Source organism: Stegostoma tigrinum, chromosome 6, assembly GCF_030684315.1.
Source record: "Stegostoma tigrinum isolate sSteTig4 chromosome 6, sSteTig4.hap1, whole genome shotgun sequence".
Classification (NCBI taxonomy): Eukaryota; Metazoa; Chordata; class Chondrichthyes; order Orectolobiformes; family Stegostomatidae; genus Stegostoma; species Stegostoma tigrinum.
Genome location: NC_081359.1, coordinates 72,910,203 through 72,932,760, shown reverse-complemented (window position 1 = coordinate 72,932,760; position 22,558 = coordinate 72,910,203). Strand labels below are relative to the sequence as shown.

Genomic DNA, 22,558 nt, shown 5'->3' with positions numbered 1-22,558 from the left:
CTTAGTGAGTTCCCTCACCATATCATAGTAAATTTACTACATTCAATTACTCATCATGCCCCTAAGCCAAATGTCATCTGATTTCCTGCCATTCCTGGAACAAACTCAGGACTTTTTGGAACACAGGGTCATGTGATGTTTTTGTGACTGGAAACCTGTATTCACTGGTCTTCCACACGGATAAGCGGTGAAACTCTTGCTGCTTTTGGCATGTTTAGACTTGAATGTAGGAAGGTTGATCAGTAAGTTTGCAGTTAGTACAAACATTAGAGTGGTAAATAGTGAGGAGGATAGCCTTAGAATTCAGGCCGAGATAGCTGGCTGGCCAATAGAAAATAGAATTCAATCCAGATAAGTGTGAGGTGATGCACTTGGGCAGGACAAACGAAGCAAGGTAATACATGATGAACTGTTGGACCCTAGGAACCACCGAGGATCTGATGGATCTGGGTGTGCATGTCCATTAGTCCCTTGAGTTAGTGCGACAGGTAGATAGTGGTTAGGGCATATGGATACTTGCCTTTATTACCCATGGCATGGGGTCCAAGAGCGGGGATGTTCTGCTGGAACTGTATAACATGTTGATTTAGGCCACAGCTAGTGTGCAGTTCTGGAATCCACATTATAAGAGGCATGGTATTACATTGGAGAGGATATAGAGAAGATTTACCAGGTTGTTGCCTGGTCTGGAGAGTTTCTGAAGAGAAATTGGTGGGGTTGTTTTCCTTGGATCAGAAGAGATTGAGGGGTACAGACAGGATAGATAGGAAGGAGCTTTTCCCCTTGGTGACATGATCAGTGACCAGGACATAGATTTAAGGTAAGAGGCAGGAGGCTTAGAGGGGATGTGAAATCTGGAACTCACTGCCTGTCAGGGTGTTGGAGGCAGAACCCTTGACATCTTAAAGTATTTAGATATGCATATGCAATACAGAGACAGACAAGGCTAAGGGCCATGTGCTGGAAAATGGAAGTAGAATAGTTGGCTGATTGTTTTTAGTTGGCGCAGACTTGGTTAGCTGAATGGCCTTTTACTTTTCTGCATACAAATGAATTGGCTGAAGGAAAACTGGACATTACCCATGCAGAAGAAATTGAGAAGTGATGCACGGAAAATTTATGCTTCACTGTCAGAGTAGGTTTGCAAAGATTATGAAAGGATTAAAAAATGAAAGCTGTAATGTGTGCAAATAAGTTAGTTCCTAAAATATGCAGGGATATGTTTCAGAATGTGAAGAAGCTGCTTGGGTAAATTTACACTGAATTTGATGGGTTATACAGAGTAATTTCAACAGATATTTATGTGAATGAGGTGTTGAAACCATGTATGAGGTTCTCCGATCTTCTTACCGTGGAAGAACTTAAACTTACTTACCTTTTTGTAATAAGAACTCATGTTGAGGATCAAACGCTGCACCTGCTGGACAGGCATTAATAATGGTTATTGATTAAAGATATGATCCTGTTTTTTTCCTATCACGCCCCATAGATTCAGAGGATAGAAAATGGGAGAGTTAAAGGAAGACAAGCAGCCAAAGTAAGGAAAAGGACTGAGTGTCCCAAGATCTCCTCAAATCAGAAAAGAAGGTGAAAATTTGAAATCTATATGTTTCCATTGCAGTAATGTGGGGCATTCAGAGTACTGAAATTGAGGGAAGCCCTTGGGACTTATTGGCGCTCATAAGACAATCCAAAAAGGAAGCTCAAACAAGAGGAAATATACCATGGAATAAATAGTAGCTTTATAGACAACCAGGAAACTGGAGGTAGAAAGTGCATTGATTGCTGGTGAGGCATCTGAAATATAAAGGATTGTGTCAAAAAGGAACTTCAGGACATAGTGCAGTTTTGTAAAATGTGCCAGATATTTCTGGTATTGAGGAAACCTCGACATTTAATCCAACTGGGACCTTTGATACCAATACTAATTCTTGTAGATCTGTTCATCTGAGTGTTAGTAGTTTGTGTAGGGTCGTTACTAAAAATAAATGCAGAACACCAGTATATCCTTATGTTTAAGGATATGATAACCCAATTTCCAGAGATTTCTCCTTTTTGAGAACAATTACAGCTGAGATAGTATTGGAGAAATTAGCTCAATTATATAGATGTTATGGTCTACCATTTAAAACACGTTCTGATTGAGGTGCAAACTTTATGTCTTGGATACTATTAGCAGTTTGGGTATTTAAAAAGAAGTTAATCACATATCGTCATTAAACACAAGTTTTGGAGAGATACCGTTAGATTTTTGAGCCATGATTAAAGTGTAGCATCACAAATTCTCCCAGGTTTGGAACAAAGGATTAGATTTGTTATTGTTTGCAATCAGAAATTCTCCAAATGAAATTGCTGGAGTTTATTCTTTTGAATTAAGCTATGGAAATGAGCTAAGAGGTCCATTTAAAATTGCTTAAGGAAGATTTCTTAAAGCAGCAATATAATTCCTCAATGTTGGATTGTGTTTCCATATTTCTAGAGAGCTTTGCAGGACAGTAGCATAAGAGAATTTAAAAACCTCAAGCCAAAATAAATCTCCAAAGGATAGTCAGCATGGCTTTGTCAGAGAGAGGTCATGCTCAACAAGTCTAAGCATAAAGAACAATATGGCACAAAAACAGACCCTTCAGCTGACCAAGCCTACACTAGCATATGAAGCCTTTCAAAATTTAAAAGCCCCTTGACTCTACATGTTCCAAATGCCCTCTATTCACTGCCTATTCCAGTATCCGTCAAGATGCCTCTCAAATGTTGTTATTGAATCTTCTACCGCTTCTTCTGACAGTGCATTTGAGATACATGCCACTCTCTGTTTTTTAAAACAAAAATTGTCTCTCTCATCTTTTAAACTTTTCCCTTTTAAAACCATAAACCTATCTCCCCTAGTAACTGATTTTTCTACTCTGGGAAAAAGATACCAATTGTCCATTCTATCCATGCCTCTTAACTTTTGTAAACTTGTATTAGGTTGCCTCTTGGCCTCCATTCAAGTGTAAACGAACCAAGCTTGTTAAATATCTCCTCAAAGTTAAAGACCCTCCAAACCAGGCAACTTTCCGTTAACCTTTTCTGTATCCTCTCCAGAGCCTCCACATATTTCTCATAGTGTGAGTGACCAGAATTGTACATAGTATTTCAAATATGAATTCCAAATCTAGTGGAAATTTTTGAGGAAGCCAAGTGTTTGGATGAGGATAGGGCAGTTGATGTTTACATGGGTTTCATCAAGGTCTTTGACAAGGTCCCACATGGGGAAACTGACAAAGAAGGTAAAAGGTCACAGGATCCAGGGTACCTTGGCAAGTTGGATTCAAAATTGCCTTACTGACAGAGGATGTGTGTGTCCCAGAGTAATTAGTTCGATTAGCTTGCCTTTATTACTCAGTGCATTGAAAATAGGAGTTGAGAGGTCATGTTGTGGCTGTACAGGACATTGGTTAGGCCACTTTTGTGGTACTGCATTCAATTCTGATCTCCCTATGACAGGAAAGATATTGTGAAATTACAAAGGGTTCAGAAAAGATTTACAAGGATGTTGCCAGGGTTGGAGGATTTGAGCCGCAAGGAGAGGGTGAATAGGCTTAAGGGGCATCTTTTTCATGCAGAGTATGGTGTGTGTATGGAATGAGCTGCCAGCGTAAGTGGTGGAGGCTGGCAAAATTACAACATTTAATAGGCATCTGGATGAGGATATGACTAAGAAGGGTTTAGAGGGTTTTGGCCCTCCAACCAAGGAAACAGCAGCTTTCTATTCATCCTGTCCATGTCCCTCAATTTCCTACCTTTCTGTCAGGTGCCCCTCAACCTTCTCTGCTCCGGAGAAAACAACCTGAGCTTACCCAGCCTCTGTTCGTAGCTGAAATGTTCTATCCCAGGCAGTATTCTGGTAAATTTCCTCTGCGCCCCTCCAGTGCAATCACTCATTGGCCAAATGCTCACAAATGGGACTAAATTAATTTAGGATATCTGGTTGGATATCTGCATACCTCTATGACTCTGGTCTTGTGTCGTGCGTCTTATGATATTCATTTAATGGTGTAAATGAGAAGGGAAAGGGTGATTACTAAGTTAGCAGATGACACAAAGATTGTTTGGGTGGTTGATTGTGAGGAGGAAGGTGTTAGGTTAGAGGAGGATATAAACTGGTCAGTTGGGCAGATCAGCGACAGGTGGTATTTAACCCTGATAAATGTGAGGTGATACACTTAGAAAACAGCAACAAGATCAGGGAGTATTCGAATGGCAAGACACAAGGAAGTTAAAAGGGGCAAGTTGATGTTTGTCCACAGATTCCTGAAGATGACAGAACAAGTTAATAGGGTAATTAAGACATGTGGACACTTGCCTTTATCATTTGTGGCATAGATTATAAGAGTTGGGAGGTAATATTGGAGCTGTACAGGATTTTCATAGTCCACAGTTGGAATACTGTGTGCAGTTTTGGTCACAGCACTGTAGGAAAGCTGTGATTGCACTGGAGGGATGCAGAGGAAATTCACCAGAATACTGCCTGGGATAGAACATTTCAGCTACGAACAGAGGCTGGATAAGCTCAAGTTGTTTTCTCTGGAGCAGAGAAGATTGAAGGGCACCTGACAGAAAGATATGAGATTGAGGGACATGGACAGGATGAATAGAAAGCTGCTGTTTCCTTGGTTGGAGGGTCAAGAACAAGGGGGCATAATTTTAAAGTGAAAGCCTAGCAGCCATCGAGATGCTGAAGACAGTCCTAGTCAATTTTGTGACCTTGACTTTACCAAACCTTTTGAAATGGTGACTGATTAATGGCAGTCTAACTGCAAGTTGGTAAGTTGGGAGGAGAAAAGCCAGTGGGTACTTTTTCAAGAAATTAAAGCAATATCCGAGGGTACTGTACTGTGGAATAAAAACATTAGGATTATTACCACTTCTTCAACACTTCAAGTCTGTGTCTGGCATGACAGCAAAAAAGTTAATCAATACTGAAATCCAAATGTATTGCATCTGCAGGTTCCCTTCACTAATCCTGCTTATTACCCCCGAAAAATTCTAATAAATTTCCCCTTCATGAAGTCAAAATGACTTGGCTTGATTATGCATTTCTAAATGCTCTATAATAGATTCTAACATTTTCCTCATGTTAGATGTTGTTAACTGGCCTGCAGTTACTTTCTTTTGTCTTCTACCTTTTGTTTGAATAAGTGTCTTACATGGCCAGTTTTACATTATCTCTATTCCAGACTCTAAATCTACTTCCTTTAGTATCCTTGGATATAACTCATCAGATTTCAAGACTTAACATCCTTTAGACCTATTAATTTTCCTAGTACTTATTCTCTATTGCTAGTTATTGTATTTATTTCCTCTCCATCTTTTACCTTTTAATAACATTCCAAAAATATTAACTCTAATGTCCTCTACCATGAAGTATTTCGTCAACTTATCTGCTTTCTTCCCGTTCCCCATTATTATATTCACAGTCTTGTTCTCTAAAGGGCTTATGTTGACTTTGGTTTCTTCTTTCTTTTTAAAAATTTAAATAACATGTTACTTCATTTTTATATCACTTGCTAATTTTTTTCAATTTATTTTCTCCCTTTCTTTGGATTTAACAATTTTTTCCCTTCCTGTGGTTTACCACTAATCTATGCTACATTGTGTGCATTATTTTTCTTTCAATTTGAGACTAACTTTGAGACTTCAATTTGAACCAACTTCCTTGGTTAACGATGGTCAGTTTACCCTCTTCCTGGAATCCTTTTTTCTCACTGGGATATATCTTTATAATAATTCACTTTATAATAATTTTCTTAACCATCCATCATCATTTGTTACCTGCTAACCACTTTTCCAGTCCATTCCAACCCTAATTTCCTTCATAGCTACCCTGACATAGGTTTAGCAAAGTTGTCACAAACCCATGTATCTCAATCAAAAACTAAATGCTAAATCTATCATGTTATTGTTTCCTAGATGATCTTTTACACTGAGATCATGTATTGAAGCTGATTCAAAATAGTGTGATCCGTATTTGGATCCATAACAGGAAACTGTCCCAAATATATTCTGTGAATTCTTTCACTTGGCTACTGTGCCAATTTGATTTTTCTCTATTGATACAAAATAGCATAATTAATGTCCTGCCACTTTTTTAGATGTCCTCATTATTCTCATGATTTCTTTTCTGTCCCACAGTATAACTACTGTTAGAGGGCCTATCAAATAATCCCACCAGTGTCTTCTTCCTCTTGTTATTTCCTACCTCTACCCATATGAATTCTACATCTAAGATCATTTCTTCCTATCACATTTATTCCATCCTGCACTGACAATATTATCCCATCAACTTTTCTTTTGACCCTATTTCCTGCAAGTCATTTTCTTTTCATGTTCTAACACTGTTCTTTCCTGACCCACTCTGGGTATCATTACCTCGTATAGTTCTCCTACAAGGCCACCACATCATTTAAAAACAAAAGTGACTATTGCTCCTGAATGAGGAGTTCATACAATGCTATTGACGTAATTTCTAGGAACACCATGCTGTGGGGCCAAACAAAGCAGGTTATTCTGGACTCGATATTGTTTAATGTGACATGAATAGCTAATTATCGAAGAATTATGGTAACAGTGATCACAATTTGAATTTTACATTGACTTCTAAAGAGAAAAGGTTCGGTCTAAGAGTAATATTTTAAACAAATAATGAGGTAATTATGGGGTATGAAAATTGAACTAGCTGAATTGCAAGGGGTTACTGGACGATAGATCAATAGATTAGCAGTAGCAGAGATTTAAGGAGGTATTTCAGAATGCACAAATATATTCCTAACACAAATAAGAATTCCAAGGGGAAGATCCACCATCTATGGTAATAAAGAAGTCAATGAAAACATCAAACTTAAGGGAAGAAACATTATAATTGTGCAAAGATGAGTGGCAGGTCAGATGATTGGACAGAACATAAAGAGTGAAGAACATTAGAATAGGAAAGGCATGTAGCTAGAATTGTAAAACCAGATTACCGAGAGTTTGTCCAGATATTGAATAAAAGGAACAAAGTAAGCAAAGTCAATGATGAAGGGTCTAGGCCTGAAACATCAGCCTTCCTGATCCTTTGATGCTGCTTGGCCTGCTGTGTTCATCCAGCTCTACACCTTGTTATCTCAGATTCTCTAGCATCTGCAGTTCCTATTATCTCTAAAATCAGTGTTGTTCATTTTGAGTGAGAATTGTGTAATAGTAAATGATAAAGAAACAGCAGATGAAATGAACATAATTTATTTTTGTCTTCCTTATAATTGATCCAAAGAACATTCCAGCAATAGCTGTATATCAGGAGGTGGAAGGGAGAGAGGACCATCATGAAATTACAATCATGAGGGAAGTGCTACTGAAGAAATTGGTGGAGCTTCAGGCTGACTCGTTCCTGAGCCCTGTCAGATCTCATCCTAGAGTAAAGTCTTAAAATAGGGTACTTAACAAGGTAGTAGATGTATTGGTTTTACAAAATATGCTAGATTCTGGAAATGTTCCATCAGGTTGGATTGTAGCAAGCATAACTCCTCTATTTAAGAAGGGAAGGAGGCAGAAATCAAGAACCTTTAGGCCAACTACCTTGATGTCTTGTGTAGAAGGTGTTAGAATCAACTATTAAGAAGTCTATAGCTTAGAAAAACTTGAGGTAATTGGGAAGTGAGAATCATTTTTTGAAAGAGATAACATGTTTCTCCAAATTATGGGAGATCTTTTGAAGGAGTACCATGTGAATAAAGAGGAACCTTTAATTGCAGTTGGATTTTCAGAGTTCATTTGACAAGGTACCACAAAAAGTTATTTAGCAAAGTAGAACTCATGGTATAGTTTGACAGCATGGATAGTAGCATGGTTAGAGAATTGGCTGGCTGGCAGAAAACAGAATTCCTAAAAGGGATCAATTTATAGTTGGCAGAATATGCTGAGTGGAGTTCTGCAGGGCTGTGTTGGAGCCATTTTTTACAATCAATCTTGATGACTTGGATGAAGACATCAAAGTCATGCAAGCTAAATTTGCAGATGATACCAAGATAGGTAGCAAAGTCTGATGTGAAGAGGAAGTAAACAGGATGAGAATAGATATAAATGTCTTGTGAGTGGACAATAAATCTGGCAAATGGAATTTGGGAAAATGTGAAGTTGTCTGTTTTGGCAAGAACAATAAAAAGCAGAGTCTTTGTACAGAAATTGACTGCCAAATTCCAAGGTAAACAGAATCTAGGTGTTCTGGTGCATGAGTTACAAAAAGGTAATATGCAGGTGCAACAAGTAACTTAGAAGACTAATGGAATGCTATCCTGTATGTGCAAGGAATCTTTGGTCATTCACAGCATTGCTAAGACCACACCTTGAATATTGTGTGCAGATTTGGTCTGCTTCTTTGAGCAAGGGATTTTGTCAATTGATATCCGGATTGAGCAGATTGTCCCATGAGGAAATGTTACAAAAACTAGGCTTGTTTTCATCAAGCGCAGAAGAGCAAGGAACGAGTTTATTAAAATATGTAAGATCCTGAATAATATTGACAAAGTGGGCACGGGTGAGTTCAGAACATGACACTGTTTTAAAATTAAGGGAATCCCTTTTAGGACAGATTAGGTTTTGATTCTGTGACGATTGTGTAGTTTTGGAACTCTTTCTCATAGGTGATGCAACTGGAGACATTTAAATATTTTAAAAGTAGAAGGAGATTCTTGTTTGGTAAGTGAGTTGGTGGTAGTTTGTTACATGGAATCCAAAACACAAGCACGTCAACCAAGATTATTTTTGATGCTGAAGAATTTCAAGGAGGGAAATACCCTCCTTCTGTTTCTAATTTATATGTTTCTAGGCATGGAAACAATGAAGCCACCAACATATTAAAAGCTCAAACCTTGTAGAAATGTTATATTAGGAAAATTTCTGTGGTAGATGCCATTTCCTTCTCATGGTTCAGGTAATAGCAAAAACAAAATCTTGATGTTAACCAATGAAACTGTCTATTTCTTAGAGACGGTAAGATGTATTCTGCTTTTATTAGGCAGCAGCTGACTGAACTTGAGAGAACTGGCAGGCTGAGAGGAACCTTCAAACCTGAGGAACAAATGATGCTGATCACTGCCAGTAATGACCTTGCACAAGCAGTAGAGGGTGCCATTCACATCCAGGTCAGTGCTTCCGCTGAGTTACTTATGCATGGGTCAAATTGTTCACCAGTCAATATTTTTTTTCATCTCAGTCTGAGTCATAGTAGAAATTTCCAAATGCATTTAATACTCATTTAGGTTCTTTAACTGCAGATTGATTTTGTACACGAAGCATTAAAATTTCTGTATCGGCCGATAACTTTTAAAGTGGTATTGGAATTTTCAGTGACTGCGAAGATCAGACAAGATTTTAAGTTCTAATACTTTCATTGTAATAAACAAACTGAAATCAACATTATCTAAATACGCTCTTAAATCAGCAACTTAAATTGTACACTACAGAAAATTTACATTCATATTTACTGAAAATTGACCATACCAGGTTGGCACCTCAATTTTGGACAACGCTGCTATAGGTCCTGCCATGCCTTTCTGTACTGTTTATTGATACAAGGTTACTGCTCTGGCTTGACAGTAATGGTGGAATGCAGGTTATATCATGCCACGTTTTTACAGATTGTGTGGTAGAATCAGTTGCTGCTGATAACCTGCGCTGCTTCAGATATCTGGTTTTGAACTGTTGGATCTGTTTTTAATCTATCCCATTAAGCACAATGGTAGTGCTATATTGGAGGGTATTGTCAATGTGAAGAAGCAACTGTAATTCTACAATGACTCTATGCCCAGGCACTCCTACATTGGTCATTTCTATCCGTATTATTTTGGACAAATGCATCCATGAAAGGTAAAAGGTAAGATCACATAGGTTTTTCACTCCTGTTGGTTCTCTTGCGAGCTGTTAAGAGTTTTACATCTAGTAGCCATGTCCTTTACACTCAGCCAGCCACCTCAGCAATAATACTGCTGATATACAATCTTTATGATAAATTGTTTGAGGTCTTCAATATCCATGTTCCATGCCCCTCGTACCTCGACCAAATCGTGTTGATTCCTCAGCCAAGGGACAGTAGTACGTGATGGTCACTATCAGCTTCCTTGCCCATATTTGACCTGATGACATGAGACTTCATGGGGTCCAGTGCAAACGTTAACTGTAGGATCCACTCCTTCCCAACTGTCAAACTACACTTCTGTCACTTCTGGTAGGTCTTGACTTAGTTTGTGGTACATCCCTCCAAATGCTTGTACCAATCCCTGAATATTCCTGAGTAAGCCTTTCCAAGGTTCCCTGGACTAGATGTGCCTTTATTCTGGTCCCTGGGTTATATCTGATGTTCATGTTATGCACAGACAAAATAAATGTATTGTTTCCTTGCATCTTCTATTCTGTTATCCTAGAAATACAAATTATTGGCTGCATGTGAGGATCACTTAGCAAAAATAATTCTATCCATATTCTCACCATTTTCTAAAGAAAATAAGGATAATCCTTTGTGGTTTAGGTTAATGGGTATATAATACAGTACTGTAGCCTTGATGAAAATTATGCATGTAAGAATGACCAATTTAGCTTTTAAAATAACTGACGTGTCCTCCCTCAATACAGTTGTGATATTCCCACTTATCCGTAATGTAACTTCCCCACCTCTTCTTCATCCCTCTCTGTCTCACCTGAAACATCTAAATCTCAGAATGTTAAGCTGCCAGTCTTGCTCCTCTGTCAAACAAGGTGTGCCATTTACTTTGGTTGCTGAACAAATTCTGATATGCACAAGTTCTTTCTGTGTGTTTTATTTGACGGAAACTTTAAAACAAAAATGTGGAAATAGACTGCTTGAAGCAGCTTCCCTGGTGCCCAGGATTATGAAACATTCATGTACTTCAATGATCAAATCCAACTCTTGAGCATTAGGATATTCTCAATCATATGTTTTAGTGATTTGAATTCTCAGGGTAGATGACTTCCCTCTCTTGTATTCATTCCCTTTTTATTCACTCGTGGGATGTGGCTGTTGCTGGCTTCCAAAAATCTTGCCTGTCCCTAGTTGCCTTTGAGGAGCTGCTGATGAGCTGCCGCCTTCAACTGCTGCAGTCTATTTGCTGTGGGTTGACCCACAATGCTGTGAGGGAAGGAATTCCAGGATTTTGACCCAGCAACAGTGAAAGAACAATGATTATCTTTCCAACTCAAGAGCATGAGTGGCTTGAAGTGGAACTTGCAGGTGTTGGTATTCTGATGTATCTGCTGCCCTTGTCCCTCTATATATGAGTGGATGCGGGTTTGGAAGGTGCTGTCTGAGGATCTTTGATAAATTTCAGTAGTTCGTCTTGATGATAGTACATACAGCTGCCACTAAACATCAATGGTGGAGGGAGTGGATGTGGTACCAAACAAGTGGGCTGCTAGCCTCAGACTGGTTCTTGTAGCCACTGAATTCATGTGGAGAATCCAGTGAGTTTCTGGTCAATGGTAATCTCAGGATTTGAAAGTGGGGCATTCATTGATAGTAATAACATAGAATGTCAAGGGATGCTGATCAGATTCCCTCTAATTGGAAGTGGTAATTGCTTGACATTCGTCGGCATGAAAGTTACTTGTCAGCCCAAGCCTGGATATTGTCCTGAACGTGTTGCATTTGAACATTTGCTTCAGTCTCTGAGAAGTCATGAACGGTGCTGAACATTGTGTACAATAACAGTGAATATCCTCACGCCAGACCTTAACATAGAGGGTGTATCATTGAGGAAGCAGCTGAAGAGGGTGGGCCTAGAACTCTACTCTAAGGAACACTTGTAGAGATGGCAGAGCTCCAATAACCACAACCATCTTCCTATATTTTCTTTAACTTCTTACTTTGCTGTGGTATTAGTATACAACCCAGACCATTTTGCATTAATTGGTTCACAGTTTCCTATAAACTTGTTCCTAAGCAAGTGCATAATAGAAGCCTAGTGCTGGTTTCTTAATATAACATTGAGAAGATTCAGGCAGAAATGAGCTTACTTCTGTTTTCAATCTGTATGCACAAGGGAGTGTCAGCCACCCAAGTGCCGTGGGCAGCGTGGCTTTGTAGCCTGGTGAGGGCAATGTCAAATTGCCAATGCTTAACTGGCTGCATAGTGGCCTTTCTAACTTGTTGTAGGTGCAAAAAGTGCCAGTTGTTCGGCAAATATCCCAACATTTTTGGTATCAATGCATACTTCAATGAGACAAACAATTCCATGGCACTCTCTTTTTTTTTCTCATACCAAAAATACAGTATGTGGTCATTAGTATATCACAGTATATAGTCAAACTGAATGTTTGGTCCTGTGCATCCACAAGCAGGCTGCATAATGGATAATAGTAGACAGTGAGGTTCCAGAGGAGATCAGGAGTATGGACACCGCCTGATGCTCAGGTAAAACAGTGCTGCTTCCTGGAAATCTTACAGCACAACTTTCTCAACTTGGGCTGCCGCAAAAACACTTATTAATCTGACTCTGACTGACTATGCTTTCAGTTAAATGGCTTTAAATAAGTCAACTTTTTTTTATAATCAAGGGAACATTTACATTTTGGAAATCTGACACTTTGCTGTGTCATTTACCTCCTAGGTACAGGTAACTAAGTTTGTTTGATGCCATTCTTTGTCACTTGATTCATTTATCATTGCATGCAATCCATTTTGGCACTTGAAATCTTCCTGCTGAAAAGATTGCTTTTTTAGTTTAAATTCTTTAATTTAGAAGTTTTAATTATGCAACTGACTGCACACAAGTGTCAGCTATTCTCAGGGCTGTCTTTAAACCTGAAGTTATTTATCTCCCACTTTTGGTGTTGTTGCTAAAGAAATATTTAGCACAGTTTCTATCTCTCAGCTGCATTAATTTTCTTTTGGGTCCTGAGTACAATGAGAATTTCACAGTAATGTTTCTATTTATTGTGGTTGCATCATGCTATGTCAAGTACTAAAAGCACAGTTGTATTACTTCACCAAGGCCAGCAATATTAGAACTGTTAGCACCAAGTGTAGTGGTCTCTATGTTATCCTTTCCATATTTCCACACTCTGTCTACTGCAGTCCCTGAGCTTCTCCATGTTCCCTTCTGACTATCTGAACTCATGCCTTCTGAGAAATAGTCCTTCACCCTTAACTGTTTACTTACTAAATAATTATTTCCTTACTCCAGTGTTCACCAGGGCCATCAGTGGCATCGTAGAACGTAGAACAATACAGTGCAGAACAGGCTCTTCGGCCCTTGATGTTGCGCTGGCCTGTGAACTAATCTAAGCCCATCACCCTACACTATCCCATCATCGTCCATATGCTTATCTAATGACTGTTTAAATGCCCCTAATGTGGCTGAGTTCTCTACATTGGCAGGCAGGGTGTTCCACACCCTTACCACTCTCTAAGTAAAGAACCTGCCTCTCTCATCTGTCTTAAATCTATAACCCCTCAATTTGTAGCTATGCCCCCTCGTACAAGCTGATGTCATCATCCTCGGAAAAAAGACTCTCACTGTCCACCCTATCTAATCCTCTGATGATCTTGAATGTCTCTATTAAAACCCCTCTTAGCCTTCTTCTCTCCAATGAGAACAGACCCAAGTCCCTCAGCCTTTCTTCATAACACCTTCGCTCCAGACCAGGTAACATCCTGGTAAATCTCGTCTGCACCTTTTCCAATGCTTCCACATCCTTCCTGTAATGGGGCGACCAGAACTGCATGCAATATTCCAAGTGAGGCCGCACTAGCGTTTTGTACAGTTGCAGCATGACATCATGGCTCTGGAACTCAGTCCCTCTACCAATAAAACCTAACACACCGTAAGCCGCCTTAACAGCACTATCAACCTGGGTGGCAACTTTCAGAGATCTATGTACGTGGACACTCTGCACATCCACACTACCAAGAATCTTTCCATTGACCCAGTATTCTGCCTTCCTATTATTCTTCCCAAAGTGAATCACCTCACACTTATCTGCATTGAACTCCATTTGCCACCTTTCAGCCCAATTCTGCAGTTTATCCAAATCTCCCTGCAACCTGCAACATTCTTCCACACTGTCCACCACTCCACCAACTTTAGTGTCATCTGCAAATTTACAAACCCATCCACCTATGCCTGCGTCCAAGTCATTTATGAAAATGACAAACAGCAGTGGTCCCAAAACAGATCCTTGAGACACACCACTAGTAACCGGACTACAGGCTGAATATTTTCCATCAACCACCACTCGTTGCCTTCTTACAGAAAGCCAGTTTCTAATCCAAGCTGCTAAACCTCCCTCAATCCCATGTTGCCATATTTTCTCCAATAGCCTACTGTGTGGAATCTTATCAAAAGCTTTACTGAAGTCCATGTACACCACGTCAACTGCCCTACCTTCATCCACATGCTTGGCCATGTCAAAAAACTCAATGAGGTTTGTGAGACACGACCTGCCCTTGACAAATCCATGTTGACTATCTCCAATCAAATTGTTACTTGCTAGATGATTATAAATCCTATCTCTTATAATGCTTTCCAAAACTTTTCCTACAACAGACGTAAGGCTCACAGGTCTATATTTACCTGGGTCATCTCTATTGCCCTTCTTGAACAAGGGCACAACATTTGCAGTCCTCTGGTACTAAACCTGTAGACAATGAGGACTCAAAGATCAAGGCCAAAGGCTCTGCCACCTCCTCCCTAGCTTCCCTTTTTCCTCGGAAAAATCCCATCTGGCCCAGGGGATTTATCTACCTTCACACCTTCTAGAATTGATAACACCTCCTCCTTACTAACCTCAATCCTTTCAATTCTAGTAGCCCATAACTCTGTCTTCTCCTCTACAATATTCTTCTTTTCCTTTGCCCTGTTACAACACCTCTCCCTTTAATATTATCATTGGCATCCATCTTCATACAATCTACCATCATCCCTTCTGCCTAGTTCTCTCTTAATGTTTAATGAGATGCCTGGTTAGATGCCATAGTGGTTTTCTCCATGAACGGGATGCTGCTGTTGAGCCAATAAGATGTTTTATCTACCACACAATTCAGTAGTGTGATATAAGTACATACAGAAGGTCCTTAAGCAGAAGGTCTTTGCAGAGAAAAAGTAAAAACACTTTGGAATTTGACATTCCTGAAAGCATTCCTACAGTTATATCACAAGTCATTTTCTACTAGTGAGGGAAACTATGTGCATGTATTTTGAGGCAATGAGGGAGCCTGACAACTTAATTGACCCTCATTACACTTTGGCAGGAAGACCTCAGACATTGATTGCTCTCCACTCCACCTTGGTGGTAGCCTCCCCAAGCTTTAGTATGTCTTCCTACATTATTTTTTTAAAAATGTACTTTATTCATTAAAAACTCATCTATAAGTACATGCAAAGGTTCTAAATCAGTTAGTTACAGTCTTTGCAGAGAAAAGAAACAAACAAACCATTTGAATTTGAACATTTCTTGGAATTTATCCTCATTTGCAAAAGCAAAGGCAGCGTCTACTGATACTGGAAACTATTTATCTTAATTTTGAGGCAACAAGAGGGTCTGACAACTCAATGGACCCATGTTATACTTTGGCAGACTGACCCTAGATGGTCGTTCCCACATACAGTTTGCCAGCAGCTGCCCCAAGCGTTAATGTGACTCTCAACATATAGTCCTTGACCTCGAATGTGCCAGTCTGCAACACTCACCTGAGGTCAATCCTTTACATTGGAAGACCAACAAATTTCGGCCAAAGAACCTCTTTAATCTCCATGTGCAGTTGATGTTGTTATAGTGCGTGTCCTAGGATCAACCTTTAGAGAACAGAATCTTGTGCACGTTGCGGTTTGGGGATGAACCTCAACAAAAACCGATGCATCTCTCTTCAGATCTTCTTTGCAAAGGCACATTTCAGAAGGAAATTGATAGTCTCTTTACCATCGTAGTTCCTTCAAGGGCAGTGTGCGGTGATGCACAGAAACTGAGCATGCCTGAAGGATCTGACAGGCAGTGCCCTCCTCACTGTCAGGCAAGCTATGTCTTGGTGTTTGTTGGAGACGTTCTGCCAAATGACTGGCCATCTGATCAGGGAACCATGAGATAGGATACACCCTCTCCTTTTCTTGGACGGTTTTGAGAACGCTACACGGTGACCATCTTTTGACATGCTTTTGCTCAAAGGTACTTTTCTTTGCAGACTTTTTCCACAAGTGACAGGTGATATTGGACGGTCCAACTGCTTGGAATATTCCGCAGCACCAAGGCCAGCCTGATCCTTCACAACACTGAGGACAGATAGAATGTCTGTATGTGGTGACACTTGGTGTTTGCATATTGAGGGTCTATGCTTCTTTAAGTGAAGCTGGCTGTTACCCACTTCTTTAGGTAATGCTGACTGCCTGTCTCAGGGTTCTTACCTTGTCCAGGATCTGATTGGCCAGTATCTTTGAGGGTGGGTGGAGCATGATTTCCATTTGCAGTGTCCTTAATCTTGAAAAAGACATGCTCATGGCCACTTAAGAGGCACTTAACACTGTCAGGCCTTCCCAGAAATGGCAAAGTGACCCATGGACCATGGTCCAGCTGCAGGCAAGACTTCGATGCTTTCGTAAAATCTTCCTGTACTCCACTGTGATGTTAAAATGCATATCCTTGCATCTACTATCCTTTAGATTCAACCACTCTAGTGCACTGCATTATTTTCTAATGCTCCATTTTCCATAAACTCCAATATACCCAAGACTTTCTTATTTAAGTCCTGTTCTTTGCTGAATCTTTGCTGCTAATCTATGTTAGCTGCTCCCTAATCCATTGAATTTTTGACATGCCTACTTCCCACACTATTCAGATCTTTATTGGCTATTTGTGAAATCTTTTATATCCTCCTACCCTATCAATAACTGCAGAATCTTCTGCCACTTCACCCCTTTTCACTGGAACTGTTTCCAAGATCCTCAGCATCTCTATTTATAAAAGCTTAAATCAATTCCTTAGTTAAAACATTCAGGGACCTCTTCTAACTTTCCTACTGTTACTTTCTTGTCTATTTCCTTTTATCTCCTTTTCTGAAACCCTTTCCTTTAAATTGCCTTGTGACATTTCTGTTACATACACACTGCCCACTCACTTCATACTTAGCATGAAATAGGCTTTAAGGCAGCTTTTTAACAATGGTGTTGCATTCCCAATAATGGCTTAGAGTACTGTGATTCTTCATGTGTATTGCTGCATACACAGCTGCATTTTTACAGTTTCATCTTGCCAACGATGTCGTTGATCAAATTCTAGTTCCAAACGAAAGTACATCCAGAACTACTGTACTTGGCAGCAGAAAACCATGACAAAAGTTGCCTGCTCATGCTTGCAGTTTATAGTGGGAGAGGATAAAAAAGCATCTGAAACAACGGCATTGCATTCCCAGTAATGGCTTAGAGTACTGTGTTTCTTCATGTATATTGCTCCATACACAGCTGAAACAGTTGGCTTTCCCAACAGTATTGATTTAAATCAAAAAAAAATTGGACACTTTCTGAGATGGGCCATGTTCTGCTTTTGCAAAAGCTTTTACTTCACTTGATTAAAAAAAGATAACATTTTGTCATTAGTTTTCATTGTTGTGCCTATTTGCACACTTATTTACAGCCTCAAATATTAGATACCATTCTGTGTTCATTTTAGGTGTTTCAATTAGCAAAATATTTTGGGAAACTCATAAAATCTGGCCTCTATTTTTATGCAACCATACAACACTATCCTACAAGAGTGAGAGAAAGAAAAACACGACAAAATTAATGGAATTGTGACCTTGTTTGATTTACGGACAGTGTTTTGGAGTGCAAACCACATGGTTGGAATTTGATTTATACAGCTCAATTCGTGGTTAACAATGGTGTAATATAAATGTTACAGCTTGTTACATCGTTGTCTCATTTCTCAAAGCACACCTTTGGTACCGGGTGAACCACAATTTCTACTTGCTCTGATGCACACGGCATTTTACCAGGTGAACCTTGGTTCACCCCTTTAGGACTGCCAGTACTCAATTATGCTTTGGGTGTATTTATAACATTAGTTTTCATTAATATTTGAAACGCAAGGCTACTTTGTAAAGTGACTTAGCTCTTTACTATAGTTTCAGATGTTCTCAACACAAATAATACACTGACGCTTTGTAGCTGTTAACCGTAGCAAGCAACTTCAAAATAAAATCTTACATGCCTAATGCAAGAAAGGACTTAAGAAATATGATCAGGTGTAGATCATTTAGCCTCTTAATCCTGCTCTGCTGTTCAATGCAATCACATTTACCAGCAACTTTCTGCCTCAAGTCCATTTTCCTGCCACTCCTCATATCCCTTGAATTCCTGATCTCAGTCTTGATTGTACTCAGTGATGAGGCATCCACAATCCGCGAGAGAAAAGAATTCCAAAGGTTCACAGCTATCGCAATACTTAATTTCGCTCCGTCTAAATCCTAAATGAGCAACTCCAAAACTAACCTCCAAATTCAGAGGGATTTACAGCACAGAAGGAGACACTTTGGCCTATCGTGCCTGCACCAGCTATCCAGCATCTATCTATTCTAGTTCCATTTCACATCACTAAGCCTGTTGACTTGTGTGCTATGGCATTTCAAGTGTTCATCTAAATACTACTTAAATGCTGCAACCTTTCCTACCTCTATCACCCTTTTCTGGCACTGAGTTCCAGACTGGCTCAAAAAATCTTTTCCTCAAATTCCCTTTAAGCCTCTTGCCCCTTACTTTTAATCTATGCCCTCCAGTTTTTAACCTTCTACTAAGGAAAAACATTTCTCCCTATCTACCCTATCAATGCCCCTCGTAATTTAGTACACCTCATTCAGGTTCCCCCAAACCCGATCCTTCTCTGCTCCAAGGAAAACAATCACAGCCTGTCTTTGAAGATACTCTAGACTGGAGAAACAACTCATTAATATGGAGAGGTGAAAGCCCAGTTGTATTATTAGTGGATACCCAGATAGTGTTCCAGGAACCTGAATTTGGTTCCACCATGGCAGATCATGGAATTTGAATTCAATGAAAATCTGGGTTTAAGAGTCTAATGATGAGTATGAATCTGCTGTTGATTGTTGAAAAAACCAATCTGGTTCTCTAATGTCCTTTATGGAAGGAAGCTGCTAACCCTACCTGATCTGGTTTGCATGTGACTGCAGACTCACAGCAATGTGGTTGACTCTTAACTGTTCTTTGGGCAATTAGGGATGGACAATAAATGCTGGCCTAGCTAGCAACATCGTAATCTCATTAATGAATAGAAAAAAAGCCACTATCCTTTAGAATCTTTAATGCTTCGGTGAATTCCAGATTTTCTCATTCACTCTGTTATAATAGGAACCAATCTAGTGAATCTTTGGTGAAGTTCCTCCAAGGTATGGTTACCCATTAGTACATAGCTCTGCAAGTGTGCTTTTCTCAAAGTCCTGTACAATTGGAGCAAAACTTCCTTATTATTGTTCTATAATCCCCTTGCAATCAAGGCTAAAATGACATTTACCTTTCTAATTGCATGTCACACCTGCATGCTAGCTTCATATTACTTGTGTGAGTATGCCAAAATCTCTCCTATCAACATTTGCAAGTTTCCTATAATTTGGGGGAAAAATGTCAGCTTTTCTATTCTTACTAACAAGGTGAGTAACCTCACATTTGCCCACATTATACTTTATCTGCCACCATGTTGGCCATTTGAACAACATATCTATTATCATTTTGCTGCTGTTTTTATCTCATCACAATTTGTATTCCAAGCTGTTTAAAATTGTCACAAGCCCTGTTGTAAAGACTGTGCCAACAATCGCTTGGTGCACTGAACACCTCACCAGAACCTGTCATTCCCAAGGGTTTACCAACACTCCATGAATGCGTAATGACACATCCTTAGTCTGGAATGTTCCTTTTGTCCTATTGAGACAATGTGGCAGCATGTGAATCCACAAAGTCATACAAAGCCTGATGGCTTGCTTTTCAGCATCTTATTTTAAAACAAAAGAAAGGTCCAGAAGGTTCCAAACTGGGTTTAGTTTAAGTTCTGCAAGCTATAAATATGGCGTGCTGGTACTGATGACGATAATGCATGAAGCACAATACATATTTACTGGCATGTTATCAGGCATAAAGAGTTATAGTTCGAAAGAGATAACAAAGCGTAGAGCTGGATGAAAACAGCAGGCCGAGCAGGAAAGCTGACATTTCAGGCCTAGACCCTTCTTCATTTCTGTGTTCATCCAGCTCTACACCTTGTTATCTCAGATTCTCAAGCATCTGCAGTTCCTACTACCTCTATAGTTAGAAAGAGATGCTTGAGAAGTTCAGACTTTTGATGCAGTTAATATTTGCCTCAGCATCAGTTAATATTAATGGAAAAAAAGCATATGCCTCAGTATTGAACTTAAAGTGGTACTTGAATAATTATTTTTCACTTGTCATGAAGCTGAAATTACAAATTTACAGGTTTCCTTCCACCACTCTTATGGACTTCAAGAATAGTTACACGGTATTTTCACCTCATTCTGAATTTTGATCACCAAATTGTTACTGAATTAAGCCACTTGTCTCTTGTTACTATGTTTCCTCCATTAAATGAATGCATAACTTTTCCTTTAATATTTGTAGATTCTCTTCAATAAACAAAAGAAACTAATTCCCTAGGTTATACTGACTCTCTTGCTACTTCAAACTTTAATGTTTCTATATGTGTTAATTTTTTTTCCTCTTGTTTTTCAATTTTCTGCCTCAACAGTTGCCCTGTAGCACTTTATTACCAATTTGATTGGGGGGGGGGGGGCGGTGGTGAGTATTATACATCTTATCTTCACATTGTATATATGTTTGCTACCTGAACTGGTCACAGATCACAGTTTGGAGCAGGAACCCCAGTGTGTTTCTAAAGCTCCTGTCTCATCATAATGCAGAGCCTTTAAATGTCTTGTAGAATTTCATCTTTCCTGGCTAAAATCACCTGATCCAGAACTAAATCTAGAACTATGCTGATTCATGTAACTCCCCTCCAATATATTCACCACCAATCAGGAGATAGGTAATGCTGCTTTGGACATGACAATTTCAGTGCACATTCTGACACAAGCAACTAACAATTGACCTGTTCACTTAACTAATTCTCTTTTACTAAATTGCTTTTTATCTCAGCTTCCAAATTCATACTTCATGAACTAAACCAAAATTTGGAAGAGGTTGTCAAAAACAGTCAAGCTCACTGAAGCTCTGTTTGCCAGGACTACTCATTTTCTGACCTAATACAGCTTTGGTTCAAACATGAACAAAAGAACTGAATTTCAGATGTGAAGTGAGAGTGATTGCCCTTGACATCAAGGGCACATTTGACTGAATGTGGCATCACGGAGCCCTGGAGTTAGTGGAAATCGGGCGGAAAAATTTCCACTTGTTGGAGTTATACATAGAAAAAAGGGAGATGGTTGTTGTTGGAGGTCAGTCATCTGAGCTCCAGGACATATTTGCAGGAGTTCTTCAAGATAGTGTCATAGGCCCAACTGTCTTCAGATGTTTTGTTAATGACTTTCCATCTGTCATAAAGTCAGAAGTGGGGATATTAACTAATGACTGCATAATGTTTAGCACCATTAATGACTCCTAAGGTACTGAAGCAGTCTCTGACCAAATGCAGCATAACCTGGACTTTATTCAGCTATGGCCTAAAATTTGGCAAGCCACATTTGCACCACACAAGTGCCAAACCATGACTATTGCCAACAACCAAGAATCTAAATACTATCCCTTGACCTTCAATGCATAACCAATGCTGAATCCTCCACCTTCAACGTCATGGAGATTACCATTGACCAGAACCTGAATTAGACAAGCCATATAACTACTGATATATAACAAAAGCAAGTCAGAGGTGCAGCTTTCATGGTGAGTAACTGACTTCCTGTCTCTATAAAGCATACAAGACACAAGTCAGGAATGTAACAGAATACTTTCTATTTGCCTGGATGAATACAACTACAAAAACATTTAAGTTTTAACTCCATCCAAGACAAAGCAGACTGCTTGATTGGGATCACATCCACAAATATCCTCGCCCTCCACCACTGATTCCCAGTACCAGCAGTGTGTACTATCTACAAAATGCATTGCAGAGATTTACCAAGACTCCTTAGACAGCACCTTCTAAACCAGCAATCACTCCCATCGAATAACAAGGGCAATAGATACATGAGAATGTGGCAATCTAAGCCATTCACATCCTGGCTTGGAAATATATTGCTGTTTCTTCATTGTTGCTGAGTCAAATTGGTGGAATTCCATCCCTAACAGCATTGTGGGTCTACTTACAGCACATGGATTGCAACAGTTCGAGAAAGCAGCTCACCACCACGTTCTCATGGGCGACTAGGGTTGGGTGAGAAATACTGGCCAGAGCCAGTGAAGTCCACATCCCATGAGTGAATGAAAAACAAATTGAATTCTGTACAAAACTAATTAGAAGTGTTCCTGTTTATGTCTGTTCTGAATAAATTTGGCCTTTG

At 39.4% G+C, this 22,558-nt stretch overlaps 2 protein-coding genes across 5 annotated transcripts in view; one reads left to right on the top strand and one right to left on the bottom strand.

Annotated features, from left to right (window-relative positions):
* The window catches only part of ift88 (intraflagellar transport 88 homolog), a 309,288-nt gene that overhangs the window by 160,177 nt on the left and 126,553 nt on the right, over nt 1-22,558 (bottom strand). The gene's annotated exons all lie outside the window — the stretch shown is intronic.
* Nucleotides 1-22,558, top strand: part of cryl1 (crystallin, lambda 1) — a 113,654-nt gene that overhangs the window by 24,426 nt on the left and 66,670 nt on the right. For both annotated transcript variants that reach the window (XM_048532526.2, XM_048532525.2), the window contains one exon: nt 9,035-9,161. In XM_048532526.2, coding sequence (XP_048388483.1) covers nt 9,035-9,161 — 127 coding nt within the window. The remainder of the gene's footprint in view (nt 1-9,034; nt 9,162-22,558) is intronic.